Source organism: Mesoplodon bidens (assembly GCF_964165515.1).
Source record: "Mesoplodon bidens genome assembly, chromosome: 6".
In the NCBI taxonomy this organism is placed as follows: Eukaryota; Metazoa; Chordata; class Mammalia; order Artiodactyla; family Ziphiidae; genus Mesoplodon; species Mesoplodon bidens.
In genome coordinates, this window is record NC_138162.1 from 7063467 (window position 1) to 7089329 (window position 25863).

The 25863-nt window shown below is 56.1% G+C and overlaps 2 protein-coding genes across 6 annotated transcripts in view; one reads left to right on the forward strand and one right to left on the reverse strand.

Moving 5' to 3' along the window:
• Positions 1–8533, reverse strand: part of PTPA (protein phosphatase 2 phosphatase activator) — a 28751-nt gene extending 20218 nt beyond the window's left edge. The window contains exons 1-3 of one of the 2 annotated variants that reach the window (XM_081237657.1): positions 8238–8533; positions 3895–3992; positions 1099–1185 (exon numbers count right to left, since the gene is read on the reverse strand). In XM_081237657.1, coding sequence (XP_081093783.1) covers positions 1099–1185; positions 3895–3992; positions 8238–8268 — 216 coding nt within the window. In that variant the 5' untranslated portion in view covers positions 8269–8533. The remainder of the gene's footprint in view (positions 1–1098; positions 1186–3894; positions 3993–8237) is intronic. The other variant, XM_081237658.1, reaches the window with a different exon arrangement.
• A 124-nt stretch (positions 8534–8657) lies between these two features.
• On the forward strand, positions 8658–24385 carry CRAT (carnitine O-acetyltransferase). 4 transcript variants are annotated; one of them, XM_081237361.1, is made up of 16 exons: positions 8658–9197; positions 10952–11090; positions 11283–11318; positions 11814–12077; positions 14611–14729; positions 15860–15913; positions 16507–16672; positions 17027–17201; positions 17663–17841; positions 18419–18519; positions 18928–19047; positions 19211–19333; positions 19425–19560; positions 20148–20210; positions 20972–21109; positions 21638–24385. In XM_081237361.1, exons 2-16 carry the CDS (start codon positions 11064–11066, stop codon positions 21851–21853), a joined length of 1917 nt encoding a protein of 638 aa, XP_081093487.1. In that variant the 5' UTR covers positions 8658–9197; positions 10952–11063; the 3' UTR covers positions 21854–24385. The 4 variants fall into 4 exon arrangements, with proteins under 4 accessions (XP_081093487.1, XP_081093489.1, XP_081093488.1 ...); XM_081237363.1 differs by lacking the exon at positions 11283–11318 and having other exon boundaries at positions 8659–9197; XM_081237364.1 differs by lacking the exon at positions 8658–9197 and having other exon boundaries at positions 10984–11090; positions 11283–11377.
• The last annotated feature ends 1478 nt before the right edge of the window (positions 24386–25863 follow it).

Genomic DNA, 25863 nt, shown 5'->3' on the forward strand with positions numbered 1-25863 from the left:
ATGGCATCCAGCAAAAGCCAAGAGCTTGCGAGACCACACCTTCCCGTGCCTATCAGCCTCCCCACAGCTCTCACCCTCCCTCTACAAACAAGCCGGTCTTCGAAACACAGCCAAAGAGCACCAAGCAGTGTACGCCCTGCAACTCAGCATTTCCACCTCTCGGAATGAATCCTTAGGAAAGAACGCCCACAGGTCTATGTGCGAGGGTGTTCAGAGCAGCAGTGTTTAGGGAAATAACCTCAAAGTCTAAGCGGGGGACTGTTTAAACCAGCGAGGGCATGGCTCAGGGGGCAGAGGAGCCCCCGGGGCAGGTCTGGGCGACAGTCCCCACGCTGTGAGCAGGAGGCTGCCCTTGGGAGTTGGTTATGGGGAGGAATACAGGGCGGGGCCAGCTTTTCTGTTCGTGTTATACACGTTTCTAGCAGTAATCTCTTTTTTTTTTTTTTAAGATTTTTTTGATGTGGACCTTTTTTTTTTTTTTGAAGTCTTTATTGAATTTGTCACAATATTGTTTCGTTTTATGTTTTGGTGGTTTTTTGGCCGCGAGGCATGTGGGATCTTAGCTCCCCGACCAGGGATCGAACCCGCACCCCCTGCACTAGCAGGTGAAGTCCCAACCGCTGGACCGCCAGGGAAGACCCCTCTAACAGTAATCTCTTCAGTGAGCATATTTACCTCTTTTGTGATCATTTTTAATTTAAAAAGTTACATACAGACACCAGTTGACAAAAATGCAGGCTAGGGAATTCCCTGGCGGTCCAGTGGTTAGGACTCCATGCTTCCAATACTGGGGCCCGGGTTCAATCCCTGGTCGGGGAACTAAGATCCCACAAGCCACACGGTGCGGCCCCAAACAAAAAACACAACAAAACGAAACACAACAAAAATGCAGGCTCTAAAACAGCTTATATACCTTGATCTCAATTTTATAAATACACATCTATTCACAGATTTTTTTTTTTTAATTAGAAATGTAGACACTTAAATGTCAGCTGCACGTGTGTCTGGGTGATCTTAGTTTCTGCACTGGCCCCACTGTGGGCTCTCGGGAGTTATGTTCGGAAAGGCCCTGCCCAGCAGGCTCCTGCCCTTGCCTACCTCAGAGACTCTGTACTCGGAGCTCAGCTTCCTCCCCTTCACACCTTCGTTGAGGGTGAGGATGAATCCGATGTAGTCAGCGTATGCCTGCCAAACAGAGGGGGGGTGGGATGTGGAGAAGGGTGTCAGAGCCCCACCCTCTACACCCTTGCCAGCCCCCAGCTCCGCCCAGTCACCACAGAGCTCCAAGCTGCCCCCCCGGCTCCCAACCCGACAGCAGGAGCAGCAGAAAGATAATGCCAAACACCCAACCCTGATCCTCCGTCCAAAACCACTGGCAGGCCAGTGACCAGAATGACACCTGGACCTCCAACCAGAGTCTACTGTGCACTCGCCATTGCTGCCAGCAGCTTCTTTATACAACAACCTCACAAGGCAGACACTATCATTGTCCCCATTTTACAGATGAGGAAACCAAGGCTTCAGGGGAAGTGACTCCTAAGACCAAGATGTCATTAGACGTGGAGCTAGGACCCAGCCAGCCAAACTCCAAAGTAGAGCGGCGAGTACTCCACCATTATACTACACCACCAAGGGTCCATCCCCTGGTAACTTTCCAGATGCTTCCCCCACCAGGCAGGCCAGGCTGCGTACCTGCATTGAAGATGCCCTGCTCCCAGGAGATGAAGCTGTTTTCTGCCCATGGCCAGGTCTCCCAGCACACCCATCCCCAGCTTCCAACTGGGCAACCTCTTCCCTATGGGGCTGCAGGTTACAGCCAGCACAGGGCTAAGAAAGCACTGAGGTGCAGGCCCCTGTAGAGGCAGTTCCTGGCAGCAAGCAACTTCTGTGTGGTCTTGTTTCTTCTTCATCCCTTTTGCCTCTCACTTTCTTGCTTCCTCTTTATCCAACACTTAAGGATGTTGGGGGGCGGGGGGGATGGAGACTTCCCTGGTGGTCCAGTGGTTAAGAATCTGCCTTCCAATGCAGGGGACACGGGATCGATCCCTGGTCGGGGAACTAGATCCCTCACGCATGGCGCAACTAAGACCCAGTGCAGCCAAAAGAAAAAGAAAGAAAAAAAAAAAAAACAGGCGGAGGGCCAGATTAGACTGCCCACCTATTGCCCAGAGCACAGCAGCTCAACCCATGGGGCTCCAGAGCCAGGCAACCTAGACATAACTCTTTGGACTCTCATCTCGACCACTAACTGTGCCTTGCTCAATGTCTAAATGTCTTCACCTCCCGGCCTCAGTTTTCTCAATTTCAAAATGGAGATGACCTCAGAGTCCCAGGGTTTTTGTGAGGATTACATCAGCTGAAGTACCTGGCGCATCATAAACACCCAATGTTCTTTGGAACACATCTAGGGGAAAGCAAGGAATTAAAGCCACGTTTGGATTCGGACACTCCTGCAGGTTCAGGGAAGATAAAAGTGGTGGTTCTCGGGGCTTCCCTGGTGGCGCAGTGGTTGAGAGTCCGCCTGCCGATGCAGGGGACGCGGGTTCGTGCCCCGGTCTGGGAGGATCCCACATGCTGCGGAGCGGCTGGGCCCGTGAGCCATGGCCGCTGAGCCTGCGCGTCCGGAGCCTGTGCTCCGCAACGGGAGAGGCCACAGCAGTGAGAGGCCCGCGTACCGCAAAAAAAAAAAAAAAAAAAAAAAAAAAAAAAAAAAAAAAAAGTGGTGGTTCTCAACCGGGGCGAGAAGGCTCCCAGGAGACTTCCAACATGTCTGGAGACATTCTTGGTTGTGATAACTGGGAGGAGGGCTGCTACTGGCATTGAGTGGGTAGTGGCCAGGGCTGTTACTACACATCCTACAGTGCACAGGACAGCCCCTACAACAAAGGATTATCGGCCCCAAGTGTCGACGGTGCTGAGCTTGAGAAACCCTGAGGCAGAACGACCAAGGTGGTGAAAGGACTCGAACCACATCCTTTGAGCAGCTAAAGAACGAAGGTGTTTATCCCAGGGAAGACTTGGCGGAGAAAGCAACTCCGGAAAGACACGATAACCATCTCCAGATATTTAAAGGGCAGGCTTGTGAAAGAGGAGCCAGACAGGCTAGCATGACCCCGGCCCCAGCAAGGCCAAGAAATGGCTGCGGTAGGGCTTGGGCTCAATGTAAGCACAGCAGACTCCTCACAGAGAAACTGCCAAGCTTGCCAGGACCCTGGGCCACCCTTCTATACAAGTGACACTCCCCAAGTGACACTCCCCACTCCAGCTGCCCAGACCAGGTGTAGGCAACTGGATGGAGCTGGACGCAAGGCCTTCCCTGAGAACTTGAAATTGGCTTTCTTTTTCTTAGTCCCAGTCTTTCCACTGCCCGTACCTGAAGCCGGGAAGGTACAAGCTGTTATCTTCTGCCTACCATGAAGACTGAGAAGTGCAGAAAACTGGGATCCCAGTTCCCCGGTGTTTTAGACTCAGCCACCTCTCTGGCCTAGGTTTCCATGTGGTAACCTCCTCTCCCTGTGATACACTGGCTCCCAGACTTGCTATTACTTGCAACCAAGCATCAGAGTGACCCACTCCATCATGTAGGATGTTCAGCCAATACAGTAACACCCAAGGGGCGATGGCTTACAAGAATCTGGAGCAGAACTCTCCATGGTTATCCTCACCCCAGCCCCCAGGGACCTTCCCACTAAAGCGCCCTGAGTACTGCCCCTGAGGGGGAAGAGAGAGCCAGCTCCCCTGTCACCTCTTTCCATAGCTTCTAAACAGCTCTAGCTCCAAAAGCAAAAAGGGTCAGGAGCTCAGAGCCCCACTCAGGCCTAGAAAACCATTGTCTTTGAAAAAGCCCAAGTTTCTCATCCAGTTCTGACCCTACAGTGCAGACACCATTGGTACCTGAGAACGCTTCCATTTGCTCATGTCTGGAACAGTGTGGATCTCTTTTTTTGGAATGATGAAGTTCTCAGTGGCTGGAGGGATATCCTCCGAAGAATCTTGACAAAGAAAATGAAAAAGCAATCAGATAAATAGAATCCTTCCCTCCCAACACACACACACACACACACACACACACACACACTCTCTCTCTCTCTCTCTCTCTCTCTCTCTCTCTCTCACACACACACACACACACACACACTCTCTCTCTCTCTCTCTCTCTCTCTCTCTCTCTCTCTCTCAACCAAGACTCCAACGCGCAAGCCCTAGCATAAACCAGACACGTACTCCCAGGATAAAGTATTGGCTTGTTAAGCCAAACCCACTGGCTTCCTGCCTTTCCTCACTCTGCAAGGAGCTGGGCAATCCTGGCAACCCCCTCAACAACTGATACGTCCAGTGGATCTCCCATGCCCTCTCCTCCTGTTCCCCAAGCAGGCAGAAAGGTTAGAAAAATAATTGACCTTTTAGACATAAACAGGCAACTCAAAGAAGAAGAAGGAAAAAAAAATGGCCAATAAACATTTGAAAAAAATTACCAACATCCCGAATAAGCAAAGAAATGTAAATTAGATGAGACTGCTTTTCTAAATCAGGTTGGCAGATTAAAAACATCTGGCACTGATTGGGGAAGGGGAAACAGGAACTCTCCTGCACTGTTGGTGGGAGTCTTAGATGGTAGAATCTGCTGAGGGGGCAACTCAGCACTGTCGTTTGAAGTAAAAACTGCATACTACACCCACTGAGCCAACAGTAGGAATCAACCCTACAGATGTGCCCACAGAAATAGACAAAGATGTATATAAAAGTGCTTACTGCATTGAAAAAAATTAGAAACAACCCAAATATAAATCAATAAGGTGATGGATTAATAATGATATGCCCGTATGATGGAAATCTTCCTAGCTTTTGAAAAGAACAAAATCTAAATTACTGACATGAGAAAAACAGCCTAAATATTAATAAATGAAGAAACAAAACTGCAGTATATTATATACAATATCTTATTTTTGTAAAAAAAAAAAAATTTACATACTAATATAAATAACACATATACCCATTAGCTTATGCATTGGAAAAATCTAAAGGATTAAACACCAAAGTTAATAGCTGTCATCTCTAGGAGGTAAGATGTATAAAGGACTTCCACTTTCTAAGCTACATATTACTATTAAAAACTGGCATTGTGGTGCTTTTGTAATCAGAAATAAACTATTTTAAATAGAGTTTCTGTATTTTCAGAAGCTGAGGGAAAGGAAAACACAGGGTAGTTTGTGTATCCCATTTAGCTGAAATTTATGTTTTGCTGCATAAATCTTTTTGTTTGATTAGGGGACACTGCTTTCTGAAATCTGAAAAACTCTGAATTCCAAAATACACCTAGTCCCAAAGGTTACGGGTTGGGAGTTGTGGGCCTGAAGCTACTCTTGGAGATTTGTCGGATTAGTAAGCCCCTTCCTTTAAAAATGAAAACTCTCAAAAAATAAAAATAATTTTTAAAAAAATAAATAGGGCTTCCCTGGTGGCACTGGGGTTAAGAATCTGCCTGCCAGTGCGGGGGACATGGGTTCAAGCCCTGGTCCGGGAAGACCCCACATGCCACAGAGCAACTAAGCCCGTGTGCCACAACTACTGAGCCTGCGCTCTAGCGCCCGTGAGCCACAACTACTGAGCCCACGTGCCTAGAGTCCGTGCTCCACAACAAAGAGAAGCCACCACAATGAGAAGCCCATGCACCGCAACAAAGAATAGCCCCCGCTCGCCGCAACTAGAGAAAACCCGTGCGCGGCAACGAAGACCCAACGTAGCCAAAAATAAATAAAATTTTAAAAAAATAAATGTATTTTAAAAAGTAAATAAATAAAAATGAAAACTCTCCAAGAAGTGTAAAGGACTATCAGTCACTCACAATGTAGTATAAATCTGTTCCATTGCTGTCCTCCTAAAACCTAGCTCACATCAGCTGCATGGAGAAAAGGGAACAAAGACCTAAGTAGGTTCTAGAACATGTGACCTTTGGGGGACTAGAGCCTGCCTCGAGAGGCCCTGAGGAAAGGAAAAGTGCCAGGAGACCTGGAGACCTAAGGAGACAGAGAATCTGGGATAAGACCAAGGCAAACCTCTGCCTAATTCAAATTCAACCCAGGGCCCAAAAGAACAGACCGGAAACTCTCTTCCTCCTCCCACCTGTTCTGCAAGTCCTGTTCCCAGAACCTTAAATTGACGACCACACTATTAATAAATTGCTACTTCAAGTAAGATGCTAAATTAAAAGCTTTGTAGGTCAGGCTGGCGACCTAACCGCATTGTTTTTATGGGAAAATGTGTTCTACGTTCCAAATTATCCATTTGCACATGATCTTTGGGAACAGAGCCCTTTTCTAAATTTGCGAGAACTGTTCCCTGCAAGGGACTAGCCCTCCCGACGTTATTTCACAGGGCTGGGCCCTGTTCCCAGTGGAAAGGCTACTTGGAAGTTTTGCGACCAATCACTGATGAAACACACACACACACAATTCGCCAGAACATGCAATCCCAAATCAAAAAGACAAGCCTTCAAACTCGAGACTGTGATCAATGAGGTCAGACCCACAGCCTCTCTAGCCTCAGATTATTCCGCCTCTGACAAAGGTGCCACGGGACAGTTGGATCCCCTACAACCCCTCAGTATAAGATAGAAACATCCAGAGTTTTAGGTGTTCCTAAAAAATCCCACAGAGTATAATACGTTATCACCTACGATTTGGGAACCTGTCTACATGTTTAACCTGTACCATCTTTGAAAAGGATAACAGTAATCCAGATTTACTGATTACCCCCACGCCCCATGATTTGCCCACACCATCTACGGAACACACACTACCAGCTCAGTGAGGAAGCTACAGTAGCCCCATTTTGAGAGGTAAGAAAACAGGCTCACAGAGGCGGCAGCGTGCCAGGTAGAGCCAGGTCTATGTAACTCCAGAATCCAAGGTTTTCATCACTACACTGTCTGAGTTAAGCAGTTCTTTCCACTGTTCCTAAACATCCCTTGTTTCAAACTTCAAAGAAGGAACACCTCCTGGGAACCTGAATCTTCTCAGCCATAGATAACCTCCCTGAGCCTTCCTCGGTCTCAGTGCACAGGTTCTCCCCCCACACCTCCCACCGCCCATCTTCACAGACACATTCATCTCACTGATAATTCTGGTTGCCTTATATATCCTGATGTCATTACCGGAACTCCTAAGGGCACATGCACAGAAGTTTTGTACCAAACAAAATAAATGTCTGGTTTCAAATGCCTTAACAGACCATACCCAGCTCTTTGGGTTTTTGTTTTCGTTTTTTTTTTTTTTTTTTTTTTTGAGGCGGGGTGGGGAATAGAGGGAATGCCTCTTTTGATCTTCAAAGTTTCTCCCTCCTGACACCTTCCCAGAGGTCATAAAAGGGGAGACAAGGTAGAAGGAACCGTGAATGGTTTCAAAACCATTTTGAAACCATAGCTGTTTTGAAGTAGCTGTTTAGCCGACCTATTTGCACCTCTGACAGAATTTTACAAGTCCTTCTTAGCTCAAGGGAGGGGAGGGGGAGGGGTCAGCAAACACCCTTCCATTTCCCCACGTTACAGGTCTAAGAAGTTCCTTTCCCTCGCACCTCCATCCCAGTTATTTGAGATGAACAGTGTAAATAAAAGTTACAGATGGTGATGCCAGAAAGAAAGCCGTCTCTTTGTACAACCAGCGTTTTTAAATCAGTGGTTTAGAGGACCAAGAGCAGTTTCCCTCGGTAACTTCTTAGCCACTGAAACTCCGGAGCCAGATCTCCAGGGGGAAAAGAGAGCAGGTGATGAGGGGTGGTCAGGGCCGAGGGGTCGAGGCAGGCCCCACGGAGCACCAGCCCCAGCCCCAGTGCAGGGTCTAATGAAGACAGCAGCCCCCATCCCTGGCTGCTTCCCCGCCAGGTCGAGAGCTGACTTTAGCAGGAGCAGCACAGGTGTGGAAAAGGCCTCCCCTTCGGGCCACGGGGCTGCCCACCCGACCCTCAGGCAACTCAGGCTCCCCAAGTCCTGGCGTTACGCCCCACCCATCGCCCTTTTGCAGTCCCGGGATCCTGCCCTCCCTCCAGATCCCCCAGCACTTCTCCCTCGGGGCCCCTCAACTCTTGCTCCTCCTCAGGGCCCAAGAGCGTTTGCCCCTCGAGTTCCTCCACCTCCCGACCCTCCTCCCCTCGCTGAGCACCCCACACACCACACCCCGTCCCCGCCCCCACGCCTGGCACCGCCCCCGACCCCCCACTCCACCGCGGCCCCTCCGCCCTACCTGGCGGCGACCGCCGCTCGCCCTCGGCCATCTTCCCGCCGCCAGGAGCCGGTCTGGATGCCTGCAGTCCCCTCTCACCTTTCACCCCCGCACCCACCCTGCCTTTCCCCGGCCCCACCACGCGCTCAGAGCTTTCCGAAGAGAAATGAGCACCGGCCGGCTAGAGCCGAAAACCGAGAATTAATGTCACCCCAGCGAGGACGCCCGCCATATTGATGCGGGGCACTCAGGGAGCATGCCCAGCAACGGCCGACTCGCGGCGGCCGCGCTCACCCGGAGGCGGTGGCCATGTTGGTGCGGGGCTCCGGAGAGCATGCGCACCAACGGCCGGCTCGCCGCGCGACTCGCCAACCGCCTGCGGGGAGGGCCCTGGGAGCGCGGCAGCCATACTTTTGCGGGGCGGTCCCCACCTGTCGTCTTGTAGCGCGGCTCTGCCGCTATCCCTAGGACTAGTAGAAGACATTCCCTTGTCAACATGGTTGTGTTTTCCCACTACTCTGAGAGCAGCGCTCAAGGGCACCAACAGGACTGAGAGGGGTGCACACCACTGCCTCCAACAGTTTGGACGGCTTATGGAGGTGGGAGAGGGCGAGCTGGACGGCAGCCTCCGCCTTGCTCCCCTTCCGGGGTTCCACCACCTCGCGGGGTCCCCAACCGCTAACTGCGCCCTGGTCCCGCCCCCGGCCCCGCCCCACGCCCTCGGCTATCTGCCGGGGCCTGCAACTGGCCCGAGGCCGCGCCCCAGGAGTCCGCCTACCCCGGGCCGCCTGCCCGGCCCGGTGGGTGGGCGCGGGGCCGCCTCTCCCGGCTGGTGGCCGTGACTCGACGACCTTGGCCCAGAGGCTCTAGCGGGAACCCACCCACGGCGGCGGCGCGGACTTTGCCCAGCGCGGAGGACGGAGCGGACCGTGTGTCCGCGGGCAGGCCGCAGAGATGTTGGCCTTCGCTGCCAGGACCGTGGTGAGTGCGGCCGGGAAGCCGGCCTAGCGGGCCCTGGACCGGGCGGGCGGGCGGGCCTCAGACCGGGCCAGCAGCGCAGCTACGCCCGAGTGGGAAAACCGGCCGTCAAGGCGCCGCGGCCCGGTGCCTGCAGTCCAGCCTCACCAACAGCTGCTGGGCCGGGGTCGGCAGGTGGGCTAACTCCGCTTGGCAGAGGGGGAGACTGAGGCTTAAGGTCAGAGGCTAGATCGAAGCCACGCTCTGTGGCGCCAAATTCCAAAGACCCAGCAGACACAGTAAGGACCCTGGCTTCGGGCAGCGCCTCCACCTTAGGCCTGGAGCCAAGGAGCGGAGAGACCAGGAGTGTCTCCTCACCGTATTCTCTGCCTCACACGCCTGTCGCACGCTCGGCCTGAGCCATTTCTTCCCCGGCCAGAGCCACGTCTCCAACCCCATCCAGTTGGTCACCTTCCCCGGGCTTATCAAATGGCCCCTGGGGGATTGTGTGTGGCCAGAGACACTCCAGTGAGGGCATCAAGCTGGGCTGCTCAGAAAGTCCTTAGAATTGGCAGAAGGCAGCAGGTGGCAGCCCCATATCCTCCCTCTCCACCAGTCACTCCCCCAACTTGATTAACAACTGCACACCCCCGTGCCTCCATCCCTACCCCCAATCTTCCCCGGGGGGCAGCTTGGAGCAGGTAGTGCTGCTATCCTGACTTGGATTCCTTTCCTCTCTACTCCAAGCATATCTCTGTTTGTATCTCCCTCTGTCTGGGCCAAGAAGGGTATTCAGACACTGCCGGGCCCAGAGGGCTGAGGTACCCATCCACCTGCCCAGAGGCTTTTCCAGATTCTCCAGGACCTCAGAGCTCCATCTCCTCCTTGCCACTGCCACCTGAGCTCTGTTCCCATCCCACAGATGGCCTCTGGGTCATCTTCTAGGACCTGCTAAATGGCCTGATCACTTTACTGCCAGGAAAACTGAGGCAAGGGGAGACTTGGCCAGCATCCCCTGGACTCAAATCTAGTCCAGTCTCAAAGCCAGCATTCTTTGCTTTGGGTTTTTTTTTTTTTAATATTTTATTTATTTATTTGTCTGCACTGGGTCTTAGTTGTGGCACTCGGACTCTTTAGCTGCAGCATGCACGTGGGATCCAGTTCCCAGACCCCGAGGGATCAAAGTTGGGTCCCCTGCATTGGGAACTCAGAGTCTTTTCCACTGCACCACCAGGGAAGTCCCTGGTTTATTTTTAATGCCCAAAGATCTCATAACCCCCAGCTGAATGAGCCACAACTCAAGAGAACCAGGCTTTGGTGGAAGGGTGGCCCAGAAGGGCCCTAAGAGTCTTGGAGGGAAATGTCCATTTACACTCCCTTCCCAGTGTCTGCTGCTTTGCACCAACCCCAATTTTCAGGACTGTATTCAGGGTTGTGGTTTAACCTCAGCGGCCAAGCAGTTTCTGTCCTCCAGCCAAGTTGTCCCTTATCAAACACACCTATGCAGATTCCGACAGGTGCATTTTTAAAACCTCTTGGCCTGCCTCCTTGGCATTGGGCCCATCCAGGGAAGAAAGGGAAAAGTTTTCCAGGTTTCCTTCTACTCCAGTGCACACTACCAGCCCTCTCACCTGCTCCCCATTCCTCCACTTCTGGAAGCTCAGGAGGCTGGAACAGCTGCTCCTGCGACAGCCATAACCCCAGATGCCACCACAGTAGCCACCGCCACTGCCACCTCTGCCTCCCCCTGAATCTTGGCTCTTGTCTTTTCTTTCCAGCCCGGGCAAGTGGCTGCCTCTTGCTAGGTTCTGCTCACCCACTTGGTAGCACAGTTAGGCTTAGAGGTCCAGCCCAAGGCAGACAGACAGGGCTCAGAACCTCAGTCCTGCCATGGAGGACGGGCAGCAGAAAGAGAAGGTATGAAACGGAGCCTCTGCCGCTTGCCTGCCCACTGCTGCCAGCAGCCTCGGAGCCTCCTGTCTCTCTTTCTGTCCGCCTCCAGAGTCTCCAGACTCTCCCTCTCTGTCAGCTCTCACCCTCCTTGCCAGGCCACTCAGCTCTCTCTTGGCACAGCGCTGCCCCCATGCCACCCCTGTCCCCACCCCACAGACAGGAAAAAGCCCAAGACCTCGCCCTCACCCAGAGGTACTGTCGTCGTCTGGCCCTATCTGATTTTCTCTTCTTTGCTCCCATGTCTCCACCTGGTAAGGATGGGAGAAAAAGAGGTGGGGACCCCCGGGAGGGAGTGGTCACCTCACTGCTGACTGGCTCATCGTCCAGGGTGAGAAAGGTGGGGCCCTGTGCATCCAATAGGTGAGAGGTCCCCCTGAGTTCTGCCACCCCCAGTAGGTGCCGTTCATCCTGAATCGGTTCCTCTGAGTGCTGCCAAGATCAGTGGCTGCTCCCCACCCTCCTCCATCCCTACTTATATCTCCTGGCCCCTAAGAGGTGGAGACACCTACAGCTGGAGAGCTGGGAAACCAGGGCAGGCACCACCCAAGAGGCCATCTCTGACCCCAGGAGCGGGCACATAAGTGCCCAGGACTTCGGTTTTGGGATTGCCAGGGCCTCCCAGAGCTGGTGAGAGAATGAACAGAGAGAGAATGTGAGAGATGTGAGAGAATGTTCTGCTGCCTGCAGGTGAAGCCCCTGGGCTTCCTCAAGCCCTCCTCCTTGATGACGGTTTCCAGTCGCTTTAAGACACACCAGGACTCGCTACCCCGGCTGCCCGTGCCCCCGCTCCAGCAGACCCTGGACCATTATCTCAAGGCGCTGCAGCCCATCGTGAGCGAGGAGGAGTGGGCCCAAACCAAGCAGCTGGTGGAAGAGTTTCAGACCGCGGGGGGCGTAGGGGAGCGCCTGCAGAAGGGGCTGGAGCGCAGGGCCAGGAAGATGGAGAACTGGGTGAGTGAGAAGGCAGGGGCACACCAGTCCCCTTGGCTCGCGTGGAGGGTTAGGGGAACAGGGCACCCCCCACCCAGAGACCCTGGGTCGTTGTGAGCATCCCTCCTGTGGCCTGTTGCTGGCTGCACACCCCAAATTTTCCAATACGGGCTGCTCTGGTGCATCCATTTGCACCACGGAGTTTCTTGAGCACTTACTCTGTGCCTGGCACCAGGCAGGGTGCTGGGTGAGCAAGAAGGGCACCGTCAGCGGCCTGTTGGAGCTGACATTCAAGTAGGGCAGGAAGAGGACACACGCGAGTGGACAAGCTCATCTCAGGCAGTGAAGTTCTATAGAAATAAAAAGCACGATGCGAGAGGGAGAGTGGAAAACAGTGGCATCTTCATTGTGAAGGGGCCGGGAGGGCAGGGAGGAGGCAGTGTTGGGTCTGAGACAGACAGAGGGAACAGCACAGGCAAAGGTGGCAACAGCCAGCGCGTTCGGGGACAGAGGCTGGAGTGGAGTGCAAGGGCAGGGCGGGGCTGGGCCCCCAGGAGAATTCAGCACTTGGACTTGAGCTCAGTGGGAGGGGGCTGCAGGGTGATTATACTGACAGTGACTCATCGTCCTGGCTCTGTGTCTCAGTCTGTCACAGAGGCGTGTTCAGCGTGTGCAGATGCCTTGGGCCCTTGCCTGTGCGCATCTTACACCTCAACGTGAAGTTAGAGAGGACTGCCCTGCTGCTGGGAGGGAAGCAGGGTGGGACAGGGAGCCCGGTGGGGAGGCTGGCGGGGAGAGGGTGGGAAATCCTTTGGTCCAGGGTATATTTCGGTGTCATGGCACTTGCTGATGGGGGTGGAGGGTGGACAGTCCTGTCCTAAAGCAACTGTGTGGGGGAAGCGAAGGGGGATGTGTTGAGAGAGGGGTGAATGAGGGAGAAGCGGGTGTGCAGGAGAGGACCAGAGCCAGGTCTGGCCCTACAACGTGAGGGGCGCTGCAAGGGAGTGGGGGGAAGGGTGGGGGCTGCACAGAGGAGGTGGGAGTCATCAGCTGGCGGAGGGCACAGATGAGCCTTGGCAGGTCAGGGCCTTGGACCCTAGAATCAGGGTTTCAGCAAGTCTGAGGCCTGGCAGTTTTCCAACTTTGTTTAGCCCAGAACTACTGCTTCAGACAGAATCTGCTGGCTAAAGGGCTGGGGGCACCACCCCCTCTCCACTCACAGGGCTCTTAAGGGGCTCTACCACTGCCCAGCAGATTCTCACTGAGGGAATGCCCACATCTATAGCGTCTCCCCTTGACTCCCGAGCTCGGGTCAGAGGCTCTGAGGTCCTTGGTGGCGTGAGGGCTCCTGGCTAAAGGGCAGCCCAGCCCGGCTGTCCTCAAGGGGAGGGAGTTCCTGTCTGCCCCTCCCTGATCTACAGATGAGGAAACTGAGGCCCAGAGAGATAGATCGAAATCCCAGAGGCACACAGCAGCTCTCCAGGAGGCTCCGAGTTAGACAGGAGGGTCTGGCTGATCAGGGGCCGTGTCTCCAGGTCACAAATCAGCAGACAGCAGTCGCCCACTGGCCTGCTGTGCCACCCGGGCACGTTGCCCTCCTTCACCCCTTGCCAGGGGCCCAAGGCCAGCAGTTTCCCAAGGGGAGTCTGTGTGGTGAAGAGGCACGTCCCAGTGCTATTTAAGATGGGATACAGAAGCACAGTAGGGCCTGGGTCTCCAGGGATTGAGGGACCTGCCACAAAGAGGCACATTGGGCCTGTGCTTGGGGGAGTGTGTAGTGGGGGTGATGTTGCCATCAGCACCTAAGGTACAAGGGTGACAGTCACCTGGTTGTCCCAAGACAGGAGCCTTTAGCAGCATGTCCATGGCTAGTCCCCAGAGATACCCTGCCCTGGGCAGAGGACGGCCAGCCCAGTAGAGACGCAGCATGTGTCACCTACATCTTGGCACTAGTGCGATGATTTGTCTTTACAGTCAGCTCCCCAGATTACCCTGACCTTGAGATCCAAGTGGGTGTCCATTCCCTAGTATGACAGCAACAAAACTGAGGCCACAGGGGACCAGGATTCCTGAGGGCTCCTCCAAACCCCGGGCTCCTGCCTACCTGGACAGTGCCTACCTGAGATGGGCAAAAACTCATTCATCAGACTTTCTTTTTAGATAGCTTTCTCTGTTTTCCTTTCTGTCTATCAGACAGACGTTTTTATTTCTACAAGTATTAAAATCATTGACCTGAAACGGGGAAGATAAGGAAAAATGGTTGATATTTCTGCCTCTGTTCTTCCCCCCACCCCAGGTTTCCTGCCAGTCTTTTTTTTCTTGGCAGTGTTGCCTGATTTCCCTCGCTAATGCTGATTCGCTCCATCTAAAGGGAAGATGATGGGATGCTGCTGGGTTTAAGGGATTGGGCGGGGTCTGGATCTGAGCATTCACTTTGAGAATCTGTGCTCCCTAGAGGGGCAGAGGGTGCCCAGCCAGGTCCACTGGCCCTGGTGGGGAAGGGGCAACCTGGTCCCTGCCCACCCCTCCTCACAGGCTCTGGTCCTTCCCCCAGCTGTCCGACTGGTGGCTTAAAACAGCCTATCTCCAGTACCGCCAGCCCCTAGTCATCTATTCCAGCCCTGGTTTGGTGCTGCCCAGGCAAGACTTTGTGGATCGGCAGGGCCAGCTCAGGTGAGTGGCCAAGGTGGGCGTGGGGCTCTGGGCCTTCTGCTGGGAGATCGGAAGGGCCCCAGCCCTGTTCGTTATCTTTCCTCCCCACAAACAGCCTTAGGAAGTAGGGAGCATCATCCCTGTTTTACAGGTACGGAAACTGAGGATCAGAGCAGTGAAGGCACCTGCCCAAGATCACCTTTCAGGATTGGCTGACCCAGAGAGGAAGCAGGATCTTCCTGGCTCCAAAGCTTCATAACTGTTAACCACCAAACTGCAGACTAGGTCCCCTCCCTCCCCCTAAACCTGAGGCTGCCCCTCACCCCAGTTCTGGCACTTCACCACTCCTTCCTGCTCTCCTCAGCTGGCCACAGGGGTGACCTTTGTACACAGTCCCCTTTCCACATTTGGCCATGTCACTTTGCCTTGGCCACTGCTCCAGTCCTACCAGGGGTAAAAATACCAGTGACGAGGCTCTCCTGCCCAAGGACTAGACACTCACGGCTATCACTGCTTCTCTTAAAGGGATCAGGGCACCCCAGGAAGGGCCAGGGGTTCAGGCCCAGGAACTCCAGCCAGTGGGCCCCATGCTGGGGGCCAGGAGCACCCCCAGGCTTCGGGCCTGGTTGATATGGCCCGGACAGTCCAGGGATGAAGGGCAGGTTGAGCAAGGTGGCCTGGGGGACACAGAGGCCCAGAAACAGGAAGGGATCTAGGAGAGGGGAGCACCTCATGCCACTGCCCCCCCATTCACCCTTCCCCACCCCCACAGTCCTAGGTCCCTCCATAACTGATGCTTCGGAGCAGGGTGACGGCCTTCCAGACTCCAGGCTGTGGATCAGGGCCTCAGGCCCTCTGCGGGTGGAGTCAGAGGGCACTGACTCATAGCCCAGCCATAATCATGCTGCTGTTCCTGCCAGGCGCTTGCCCAGCGCATCTCCCTAATCCCTTTCCCTAGAGATGACGTGGGCTGGGACTGGAACGCAGGTTCTGCACTTGAACTCCTTCAGGCTCTCTGTAAGCAGGAGAGAGCAGGAAGGCAGTAGGTCGCTTCCCTGGACTAGGCTGCTCCCATCACCCTGGTGTCTCTGACCCAGGGACCTCCTTGTGGGTGTCCACACAGCCTTCTGATCGCTAACTGGTCCCTCCAGGTTCGCTGCCAAATTAATCGAGGGCGTGTTGGATTTCAAGGCCAGGATTGACAAGTGAGAGGCCCCGCCCCCGCCCTGTCTCCTCCCACCTTGATTGCCTACTTGCCACAGCCCCTCCAGCCGGCCCCGCCCTACCCTAAGCCGGAGCCCCCGCCCCGCCCCCCGCCCCCCTACCGGGGTGCTGAGCAGGCCCCGAGCTCAGTCGCTTTCACTTCACTTCCTGTGGACCCAGCCTCTTTGGGGGCTGGGGAGACAAGAGCGTGGGGATTCCTCTGCTTCAGCTGCCGGGACCTCCTCCTGGTGATCCTATTCCAAGAGACCCCTGGAATCGGCGTCCCAGCCAACGAGGACCCCGCCCCCCGCCCCCCCCGGAGTTGACTTGCCGCTTCATCTTCCCTGTGGCAAACTGAAGCCCAGAGAGGAGAAGGGAGTTTCCAGGGTGACTCACGAGCAGGGTGGCTTTCAGGCCTCCTGACCCAGTCGGGTTCCAACAGGCCCCCCTGTCCCCAACCTCACGCTGACGGGGCGGGGGGACGCGAAGAGCCCCAGCACGGCTCGTGTGCGCCCCACGGCCTGACCAAGCCCGCAGCCATAGCCAGCAGCTCCCTGTGGGTCCCGCCTCCCGCCCTGACCCTCTGCCCCTGCAGCGAGACCCTGCCCGTGGAGCACCTGGGCGGAAAGCCGCTGTGCATGAACCAGTACCATCAGATCCTGTCCTCCTGCCGCGTGCCGGGCCCCAAGCAGGATTCGGTCACCAGCTTCAGCAAGACCAAGAAGCCACCCATGCACGTCACCGTGGTGCACAACTACCAAGTGGGTGGGCCCCCACAGCCTTAGCCCCCGCGCGGTGGCCAGGAGGAGAGGGGCAGGGCCGAGAGCTTCCCCAACACACCTGCCCATGTGCCCCTGGAACAGGCGGGCCCTGGGCCTCTCTCTGCCCTGGGTGTCCAGCCAGGCCCCGGCCTGGGGGAGGCCAGGAAGGGCCATGGGCCTGGCCAGCCTGGGGGAGAGCAGTGCAGGGACCTCCTGCCATCTCCTCACCCTCGGCCTGACGCCGTCCTCTCAGCTGGGCTGCCAAGGCCAGGAGGAGGCTAGGCTGGGAGGTGACTGCTGCCCACGTGAGGCTCCCACGAACCCCCTTCTCTCCACCTGCCTGTGCCCGGACAGTTTTTTGAGTTGGATGTGTACCACAGCGATGGGACGCCCCTGACCTCGGATCAGATCTTCATGCAGCTGGAGAAGATCTGGAACTCATCACTGCAAACCAACAAAGAGCCCGTGGGCATCCTCACCTCCAACCACCGTAACTCCTGGGCCAAGGCATACAGCACCCTCATCAAAGGTACCCCTGGGGGTGGAGAGGGGAGGCCCACACCGGGCCCTGGGCAGCCACGTGTCTCGCTGAATCCTCTCAACTGGGAGCGTGTGCTGTTGGCCCCGTTCCACAGAAGAGGAAACTGCAGTGCGGTTGGGTCCAGTTAGTTTATTCTTTCTATTAAGTAGCAAGTTGCAGTGAGAATGCGAGTCCTCTGGCCGAGGAGCCCACCTCCACCTTCCCTCCAAATCCCATGTTGGTCAGGGGCATTGTCCCCAGAGTCAGCCCCCGGGTCGGATCCCCGACTGCCTCCCCGGCTCTCTCCGTGACCTGGGCTTCTGTTCCCTCCCTTCTGGAGCGGGTCGGGTGTTAGCCCTGCCTCACGGGGTGCCGTGGGGCTGCAGGCGCCCGCCAGTTGCAGCTCCGGAGGCCTCCCCAGGCCTGGCCCCCATGCCACCACACACACACGTGCACACACATCTCCACAGACAAGGTGAACCGGGAGTCCGTGCACTCCATCCAGAAGAGCATCTTCACCGTGTGCCTGGACGCACCCATGCCTTGGGTCTCAGAAGGCATGTACCGCAGCCAGGTGGCTGGCCAGATGCTGCACGGGGGTGGCAGCAAGCTCAACAGCGGCAACCGCTGGTTCGACAAAACACTGCAGGTGAGGACCTGGCAGGGCCAGGACTCCCGCCCAGGCATGCACCCAGGCTTGGCCCACGGCTACCCTGGGACTTCCTGCCCCTCCCCTGGTGCCCAGAGTCCCTGGCTTCCCAGCTTGTAAAGCAAGGGGGAAGCCAGCAGGTGGACGCGGCTATAATTAGCAGCAGTCAGCCTGTCATTACTGGGCCTGGCCCGGTAACCCGCGTCACTCCTCCAACATATCCATCAGCAGATCAGAGAGAGCCTGGGATGTGGGGCCAGGCAGAGTGGCACAACCTTGGTCACGACTTTGCCTCTGTACCTGTGAAATGGGGTGGTAGGACTCGCAAGGGTCGTTGCAAGGACTCAGAAAGGTCTATTTAGCACGGGATGTGCTTAGCGTGACCCGGGACAGGTGTTCCAAGGAGGCCCCCAGTGAGTGTTAGCTGTTAGGAATAACAGGAATAACAGTAGCAGTAATAACAGTAATAAGTCAGCGGAACCCCTTGAGATGGTTCAGGGACTCCCTACCCATGGGACCCAACCGGAGAGTGGCTCCAGGGACCTGGGGCTGTCGGGGTCCCCATTCTCCTCTGCAGTTCATCGTGGCAGAAGACGGCTCCTGTGGGCTCGTTTATGAGCACGCGGCAGCAGAGGGACCCCCCATCGTCACCCTCGTGGACCACGTCATCGCGTTCACGTGAGTGTGGTCCCCCACCCTCCAGCCAGTTCTCCAGCCCCTGATGGCAGGTGACACAGAGGCGACACAGTAGCCTTCAAAGGGGCAAGGGCACTCTGCCTTATACCTGGGAATCTGTTTCTTCCGAGGAAGCCAGAAGAGGGCATGGGTTTTAGAGTCGATCAAACCTGGGTTTGAATTCTGGCTCTGTCACTTCTCAGCCTTGTGACCTTGGACAAGTCCCTTCCCTCCTCCGTTTCGCCATTTAAAAGCTGAAATGAAGGCAGGTTTCAGAAGAACAAACCCAAGAGTCTCCCTGGGCTGGTCCCCGCCAGCTTCGGGGACCCATCCTCCCCATCCTAATCCCGGGGACGGGCCCAGGCTCCCGAGACACCCGGCAGGAGGCTGAGACCCCCACGTCCCATGCAGGAAGAAGCCCGAGCTCGTGCGGTCTCCCATGGTGCCCCTGCCCATGCCCAAGAAGCTGCGGTTCAACATCACCCCCGAGATCAAGAACGACATTGAGAAGGCCAAGCAGAATCTCAGCATGTGAGTGCTGGGTGCCAGGCGGGCGGGGCCGGGCCCCTCTAGCCAGAACAAGAGTCGGCTGTGTCATCGTGCCTGGCTGGTTCTGAGACTGCCCTCGGCCCCGCCCTGGGGTTGGCAGAGGCTGCCAGGTGTCTGCTCCTCACCCACCTCCCCCGACCCCCAGCATGATCCAGGACCTGGACATCACAATGTTGGTGTTCCACCACTTTGGAAAGGACTTCCCCAAGTCTGAGAAGCTGAGCCCAGACTCCTTCATCCAGATGGCACTACAGCTGGCCTACTACAGGTGCGCCCGGCCCCCCACGAAGGAGGGATGAAGCCTGGGGGCAGAGGCGGGGAGACCTGCCAGGAGTGTGCTCAGCCCACGTCCCACCCAGGATCTACGGGCAGGCGTGCGCCACCTATGAAAGCGCCTCTCTGCGCATGTTTCACCTGGGCCGTACCGACACCATCCGCTCGGCCTCCATGGACTCACTGACCTTCGTCAAGGCCATGGATAACCCTAATGTGACGGTGAGAGGTCCGGGGCGGGGGTGGGAGAGCTGGGTTTGAGCCTGCTCCCTTCCTGCTCGTTCTGTCAACATGCAGTGAGCACCTGTCGTATTCCAGTCCTAGGGTGGGTACTGGGCATCCAGGGAAAGATGGAGCCATGAATTTATCAGCGTGGAGCTTTCTCTCAGCCAAAGAGAAAAGGGAACTGCAGTGGACCCTTGAACAACGTAGGGGATAGGGGCACCGCACGGTCAGAAATCCACATGTAACTCTGTAGTCAGCTCTCTGTATCCATGGTTCTGCATCTGCAGGTTCAACCCACCACGGGTCTTGTCATACTGTCGAATTTATTGAAAAAAATCCACGTGTAAGTGGACCCGCACAGTTCAAACCCGAGTTGTTCAAGGGTCAGTCCTCAGCAGTGAGCACTTGCTCTGTGTCAGGCCTTGGCTGGGGACTGGCCAGAGAGATGGCAACTCCAGTTTCTGGTCTCAGGGAGCTCAGAATCTAGAGTGGGGAGTGGGCCACTGAGGAGGGTGGCAAGAACAGGAAGCTTCAGCACCCGCCCCCCGCCCCCCCCCCCTCCACCGTCCCCTCGCCCTGCCTAGGAGCACCAGAAGGTGGAGCTGCTGCGGAAGGCCGTGCGGGCCCACCGAGCCTACACCGAGCAGGTGAGCCGGTCCCCCGCCCCGTCCCTGCTCGCTTGACCCGGGCATTTCCCACTGGCCTGTCCACCTGCCTGCCATCCCTGCAGCAAACGTCTGCTCCCCTTAGCATCAGACACCCCTCCCCTAGGGCTTGGGGCATTGGAGCAAAGCTGAACATCCCCATTTTACAGTAGGAGAAACCCAGGCGAGGCCCAGTGACTGCCCGGGTTGGCCTCTGGATCTTGCGTCATCAGGGCTCCCCTCTGATGCCCCTGGAGCCCAGGATGCTGAGGGTGTGCACGGGCTGGCAAACAGCAGGGTTCCTGCCGTCTGACAGCTTGGGCTGCAGTCAGGGGGTGGAGGTCTGGTTCCCATCCTGGCCCTGAGCGCCTGTACATGCCAGGCTTTGCCCATGTCACATGCAGAGGTCTATTTAGATCTCACTGCCGCCCCGCAAAGGGAGTTTAGTGACTGTTCCTATTTCACAGATGAAGACACTGAGGCTCCAACATATAAGTGACCTGCCAAGGTCCCTGCCAGGATGAGGCCAGGCCACCCAGCTGCAGTCCTGTGCTCTTAGGCTGCACTTTCCTGCCTCCCTGGGTGGGTCCCTGGGCCTCAGTTTCCCCATCTGTGAAGTGAGGGCTCTTCTGCTTGGCTGCTCTGGTCTCAAGAGTCTGAGGGGCCAGTGAATGGAAGAGGCATTGCCGCCACGGGCTCCTGAGGAGGGCAGCGGTGCCTCATGGGCCTGAAGCCCCCGTTCCTGACAGCTCCCCTTCCTGCAGGCCATCCGTGGGGAGGCCTTCGACCGGCACCTCCTGGGCCTGAAGCTGCAGGCCATCGAAGACCTGGTGAGCATGCCCGACATCTTCATGGACACCTCCTACGCCATCGCCATGCACTTCAACCTGTCCACCAGCCAGGTGGGTCACTGCCCTAGGTGTCCTGGGGTGGCAGGGAACAGAAGCCACTAGAAACTGGAGCCGGACAAAAGCTGCACTGAGTGGAGCCGAGGTCCAGAACACGGTCACTTGGTGGTGATGTGACCCACACAGGCGCACTCCCGAAGCAGCTGAGTTCTGGAGGAGGAGCTGGGGTCAGGGGGCTTCGCTGCAGCTCAGGCGGATCCGCCCCCACCCGCTTTCATTCATTCACTGGTCAGATGTGAAGGAACGTTCGATCCATGCCAGCCTGTGCTGGGCACTGGGATAGAGCAGGGACAGACCACGGTCCCTGCCCCCAGGGGCTCACAGTCCCCCTCAGGAACGTCAGGGAAGTCTCTGTAGGGAGGTGACACCAGAACTGCACCCCAAAGGATGAGAGGGAGTAAGCTGTCGGCTGGAGACGATGAGAGGGCGTCTCGGGCAGAGCACGGTGGGAGCCGACGTGGAAAGGCAGGCTGGTGCCACCATGGGGCTGGGATGAGAGCCTTGGTCCTGTGCCATTCTCAGGTCCCTGCCAAGACAGACTGTGTCATGTTCTTTGGGCCCGTGGTCCCAGATGGCTACGGTGTCTGCTATAACCCCATGGAGGCGCACATCAACTTCTCCGTGTCGGCCTACAACAGCTGCGCAGAGACCAACGCGGCCCGCCTGGCACACTACCTGGAGAAGGCGCTCCTGGACATGCGCGCTCTGCTGCAGAGCCACCCCCAGGCCAAGCTCTGAGCCCCGCTGCTCAGGCCTGCTGGTGCCACGGCCGAGCCGCCTTGGGCTGGCCCACCACCGGGCCCTACTCCTTCGCTCCCTCTCCCCCTGGGCCCCCGCAGATCCGACCGAGTCTGGGACGGCATCCCCCAGCGGGGCCCGCGGGGCCGAGCTGAGTACCTTCCGTGGGTCCTCGCCAGCACCCGGGCTGAGTCCAGAAGCTGAGCAGGAGGTCGGGCCCGGCGCCCAGCATCTCACCCACCGCGGCCTCCTCCTGGGAGGGGAACCAGCCGAGCTCATCCCTCGTCAGGGTGGGGACTGGGAAGTCCCTTTCTTACTAGCTTAGCTCTGCCCAGTTCTTGCCATGTGCGCGGCCAGGCTTGGGTCTGTACCCTGATCCTTAAGCTCCCAAGGACCTAGAGACAGGGTTACCTGGAGCTGAGGGCCTCCAGGCCTCCCCAGGGCTGAGGGGCCAGGGCACGAGGTGTGCTGGTGGAGGGGAAGCCCATGCTGTGTGTCACAGCACCGTTCCCCGTGGCTCCGTGCTCTTCTGGGTGATGTGGCTCACAGGCCCCAGCTCGCTTGCTTCCACATAGCTTGATTCCTGAACCATGTCCTGGTTGTATAATAGTATCACACGAGGCAGTTAATAAAGGGGAAATTTGTTGGGAAAGAGTTGTTTCAGCCGAGGAGGCAGGCAGGGTGTGGCAGATGCCTGGCTTTGCCTTCCAGCAGCTTCCCCCGCATCTGGCAGCTGGTGTCCAAGCAGCCAGTGGGCCCAAGGGTAGGGCTCCCAGAGGAGCGGAGCTCTCAGGCTTGGGTCAGGAAGCCAAGGGCCAGCTCGGACCTCAGGGCTCTGGGCCAGGACAGACGGCACCAGACCCAGGCCTGCGTTCTTCACAGATACCTCCCACCTACCCGTGACTTGGGCCTCTCCAGTGCCATGGGCTGTGCGCAGGGACAGCCCTCCCAGGGGACTGTGGGGCCCTATACCCCCGGGTCTGGTTGTCTGGGCAGTGTGGCTGACACCCAGGGCCCAAGGACTCATCTGCTGCCTTGCACTGAGCCCAGCAGGAGTGGTGGCTGGGCAGCCGTGCTGACTCCAGCCCTAGCCACTGCCTGGGACCACCAGGCACCAGATCGTGCGGCCAGCCAGTCCGAACATTGTATCTGTCCCCAACCCCATGCACCTGGTACGGGCAGGGTGTCCTGCCAAAGTCAGCTGGGCTGCCTGTGGAGAGTGGAGGGACTCTGGCCCTGAGGAAGACACATGTGAAGCCCCAAAGGGAGATGCCAAGGGTGGGAAAGGCTACCAGCCTGTGGGTGCGGTGCTTCATGGCCTGGCTGACCTGCGGTGGTCACTGCGGGAGGCGGGTCCTGAGGTGGTCTCCGTTCTGCAGATGACGGAACAGCCTCGGGGAGCGCGTGCCACGCCGTGGGGCGAAGCCTCGGGGAGCAAGGAGTGGAGCCCAGCCCATGGGGGAGTGGGTGTTACCCGAGACCTGGCTGCTCCTTGGGACCCCGGCAATGCCGGCAGGTGGGGTATTGCCAGGGCAGGGGTGCACAAGTGTCCCTTCAGGGACCTCGAGCAGGAGGACCTGAAGAGAATCCCACCTCAACGGCACAGAAGCCTTGCTCTGCAGCTGGGGCACGGGGCTGGCCGCTGGTGTCCTCAGGCTGGGTCTCAGGAAGCAGCGCCCGCAGCAGGAGCTGAGCGTGCCCCGTGTGAGCAGCGCTGGGGCGGAGCTGCCCCGACCCAGCCAGGGGCGGGCAGGGAGGGGAGACAGTGATGCAGGCCAAGGACGCTGCAGTGACGCACACCCAGGACTCCTGAAACTCAAGTTCTAAGAACTGTATGGGTCTGACTGTAAGGCAGGAGGACTTTTTCCCAAAACGTTGTCCTTCAGAAGTAAGGTCGTTCCGTTGCATCTGAGTCGTTACAGGTCTCGTAACACAGGCTCACTCGGTTCTTTAGGACAGCAAAGTACTGTTTGGGGAAGACACCTAGAACGACCCCAATCAGTGTTAGATGGAATGCTTAGAGGTCCCCTGGTGGAGCTTCTGGGGGGAAAAAGTCAACGATGAAGTTGTAGTAATTATTCCCAAGGGTGTGACCTGTGACCTCACACTTTGCAAGTGTTGGATGCAGGACAAGCAAGTGTCTTACGGGTCTCTGGACATGAGGGGAGGTAAGTTTTGGGGAGGTCACATACTCCTACAGGATCGATTTTCTTAATCCAGCTGTCTGAATGTTACACCAGTATGTTTGGAATAAAATTTCAAGTACAGTGTCATGCATGAAATCCAGGAGGTGCTGCTGTTTCCCAAACTGCCTGTCTAGTGGACCCAGGAGAACTAGGTCAGCAGACCCAGAGGTTGCCCAGGGACAACCAGACCCTGATGCCAATGATGCACATGAAGAACTTGATTTTTTTTTTTTTTTTTTTTGCAAAATGAGTGAAAAAGAACTGTCCTCAGTTTATATATTTTGTGTAATACAGCATTTGAAATTTGAGGATAATAAAATTAATAATAAAGATCACTTGGCTTTTACCTAGATCCTCTAAAAGTTTGTCCGGGTTGGCATGAACTTGATTTTGGTTCTCTCCATTGGGAAAGTGCAGTGGCTGGAATCAAGGGCAGGCCTGGAGCAGAGCCCCAAGGTCGAGTGAGGGCTGGACGCCATGGGCCAAGCTAAAGACTTGGGTTTTATCCCTAGACGCTGAGGACGATGTTTTAGGAAGACGCTGAGGAATGGACTGAAGGGCCCTGATGGGTGGGGATGAGGGCAACCTGCCAGGAGGCTTTGCTGCTGCTGAGCAGGGGGTAGTGGGCTGGGACCCAGACTGGCCTGGAAGGCAGCGAGAGTGGCTATTTCAAAAGACGCTTACAAGGTGGAGTGAGCAGGGCTTGGTGACCAACTGAGTGGGAAAAGGAGTTGGGCAACCCGCAGGTGGGGTGCTGGGCAGCTCTCTGAGAGCCCGACCAGGGTGAACGTGTGGGCGAGTGCCAACTGGGGTAAAAAGCAGCGTTTACCCGGGACTCAGGGAAACCTCAGGGCTCATGAGACGGCCCCGTCCTCTCTCTTGCTGCATTCTGGATTTCCTCTAACCTCCAGTTTTTCTCTTTAATAATGTCTAGTCTGCTGTTAGATCTACCTACTGGGTTCTTGTTTTTTAGCTATTGTATTTTCCAGTATTCATTTAAAAATCTGCCAGGGTTCACGTTATAGTTTCCTGTTCTCTGCAGATACATGTATATGTATACATATATAGATGTATGTGTATATATATGTTTATTTTTGGCTGCCTTGGGTCTTCGTTGCTGCGTGCGGGCTTTCTCTATTTGTGGTGAGCGGGGGCTATACTTCATTGTGGTGCGTGGGCTTCTCACTGAAGTGGCTTCTTGTTGCGGAGCACGGGCTCTAGGCGTGTGGGCTTCAGTAGTTGCAGCACGCAGGCCCTAGAGTTCATGGGCTTCAGTAGTTGTGGTGCGTGGGCTCAGTAGTTGTGGCTTGCAGACTCTAGACCACAGGCTCAGTGGTTGTAGCACACGGGCTTAGTTGCTCCATGACACGTGATATCTTCCTGGACCAGGGATCAAACCTGTGTCCCCTGCATTGGCAGGTGGATTCTCAACCAGTGCGCGACCAGCGAAGTCCTGCAGATATTTTCAAGTTTGTCCCTTACTTCTTTAAAAAAGTAAAACAACTTAAAATCTGTGCCCGATCATTCCAGCACCTGAAGTATGTGTGGGTTTGTTTCTAATACTGGTTTCCAGCTGGTTCTCAAGGATGGTGGTGATTCCTTTTCTACCTGGTCATCTTTGTCTATATTTTGTTCATGGTAATTTCTTAAAACTGTATAAATAATTGAAGTCTAGCATGAAGGTTCCTTCTTCCAGAGATTTGTTTGCTTCTGCCACATGTCTGGGATGAGGTCACCTTAACTAAATGTCCAGGCTGTGTGGACCGTGGTGGGGAACCCAAACCCAGCCTTCGAGCTCATGTGAGGATGGGATTACTTCTGATT

What these genes read in the sequence shown, in the direction of transcription:
- CRAT (XM_081237361.1), top strand. Translation starts at nt 11,064, where the DNA reads ATGGAGGACGGGCAGCAGAAAGAGAAG. An exon ending in GGTTCGACAAAACACTGCAG is followed by an intron (nt 17,842 to 18,418) that starts GTGAGGACCTGG and finishes TCTCCTCTGCAG; the next exon opens with TTCATCGTGGCAGAAGACGG. An exon ending in GACCACGTCATCGCGTTCAC is followed by an intron (nt 18,520 to 18,927) that starts GTGAGTGTGGTC and finishes CGTCCCATGCAG; the next exon opens with GAAGAAGCCCGAGCTCGTGC.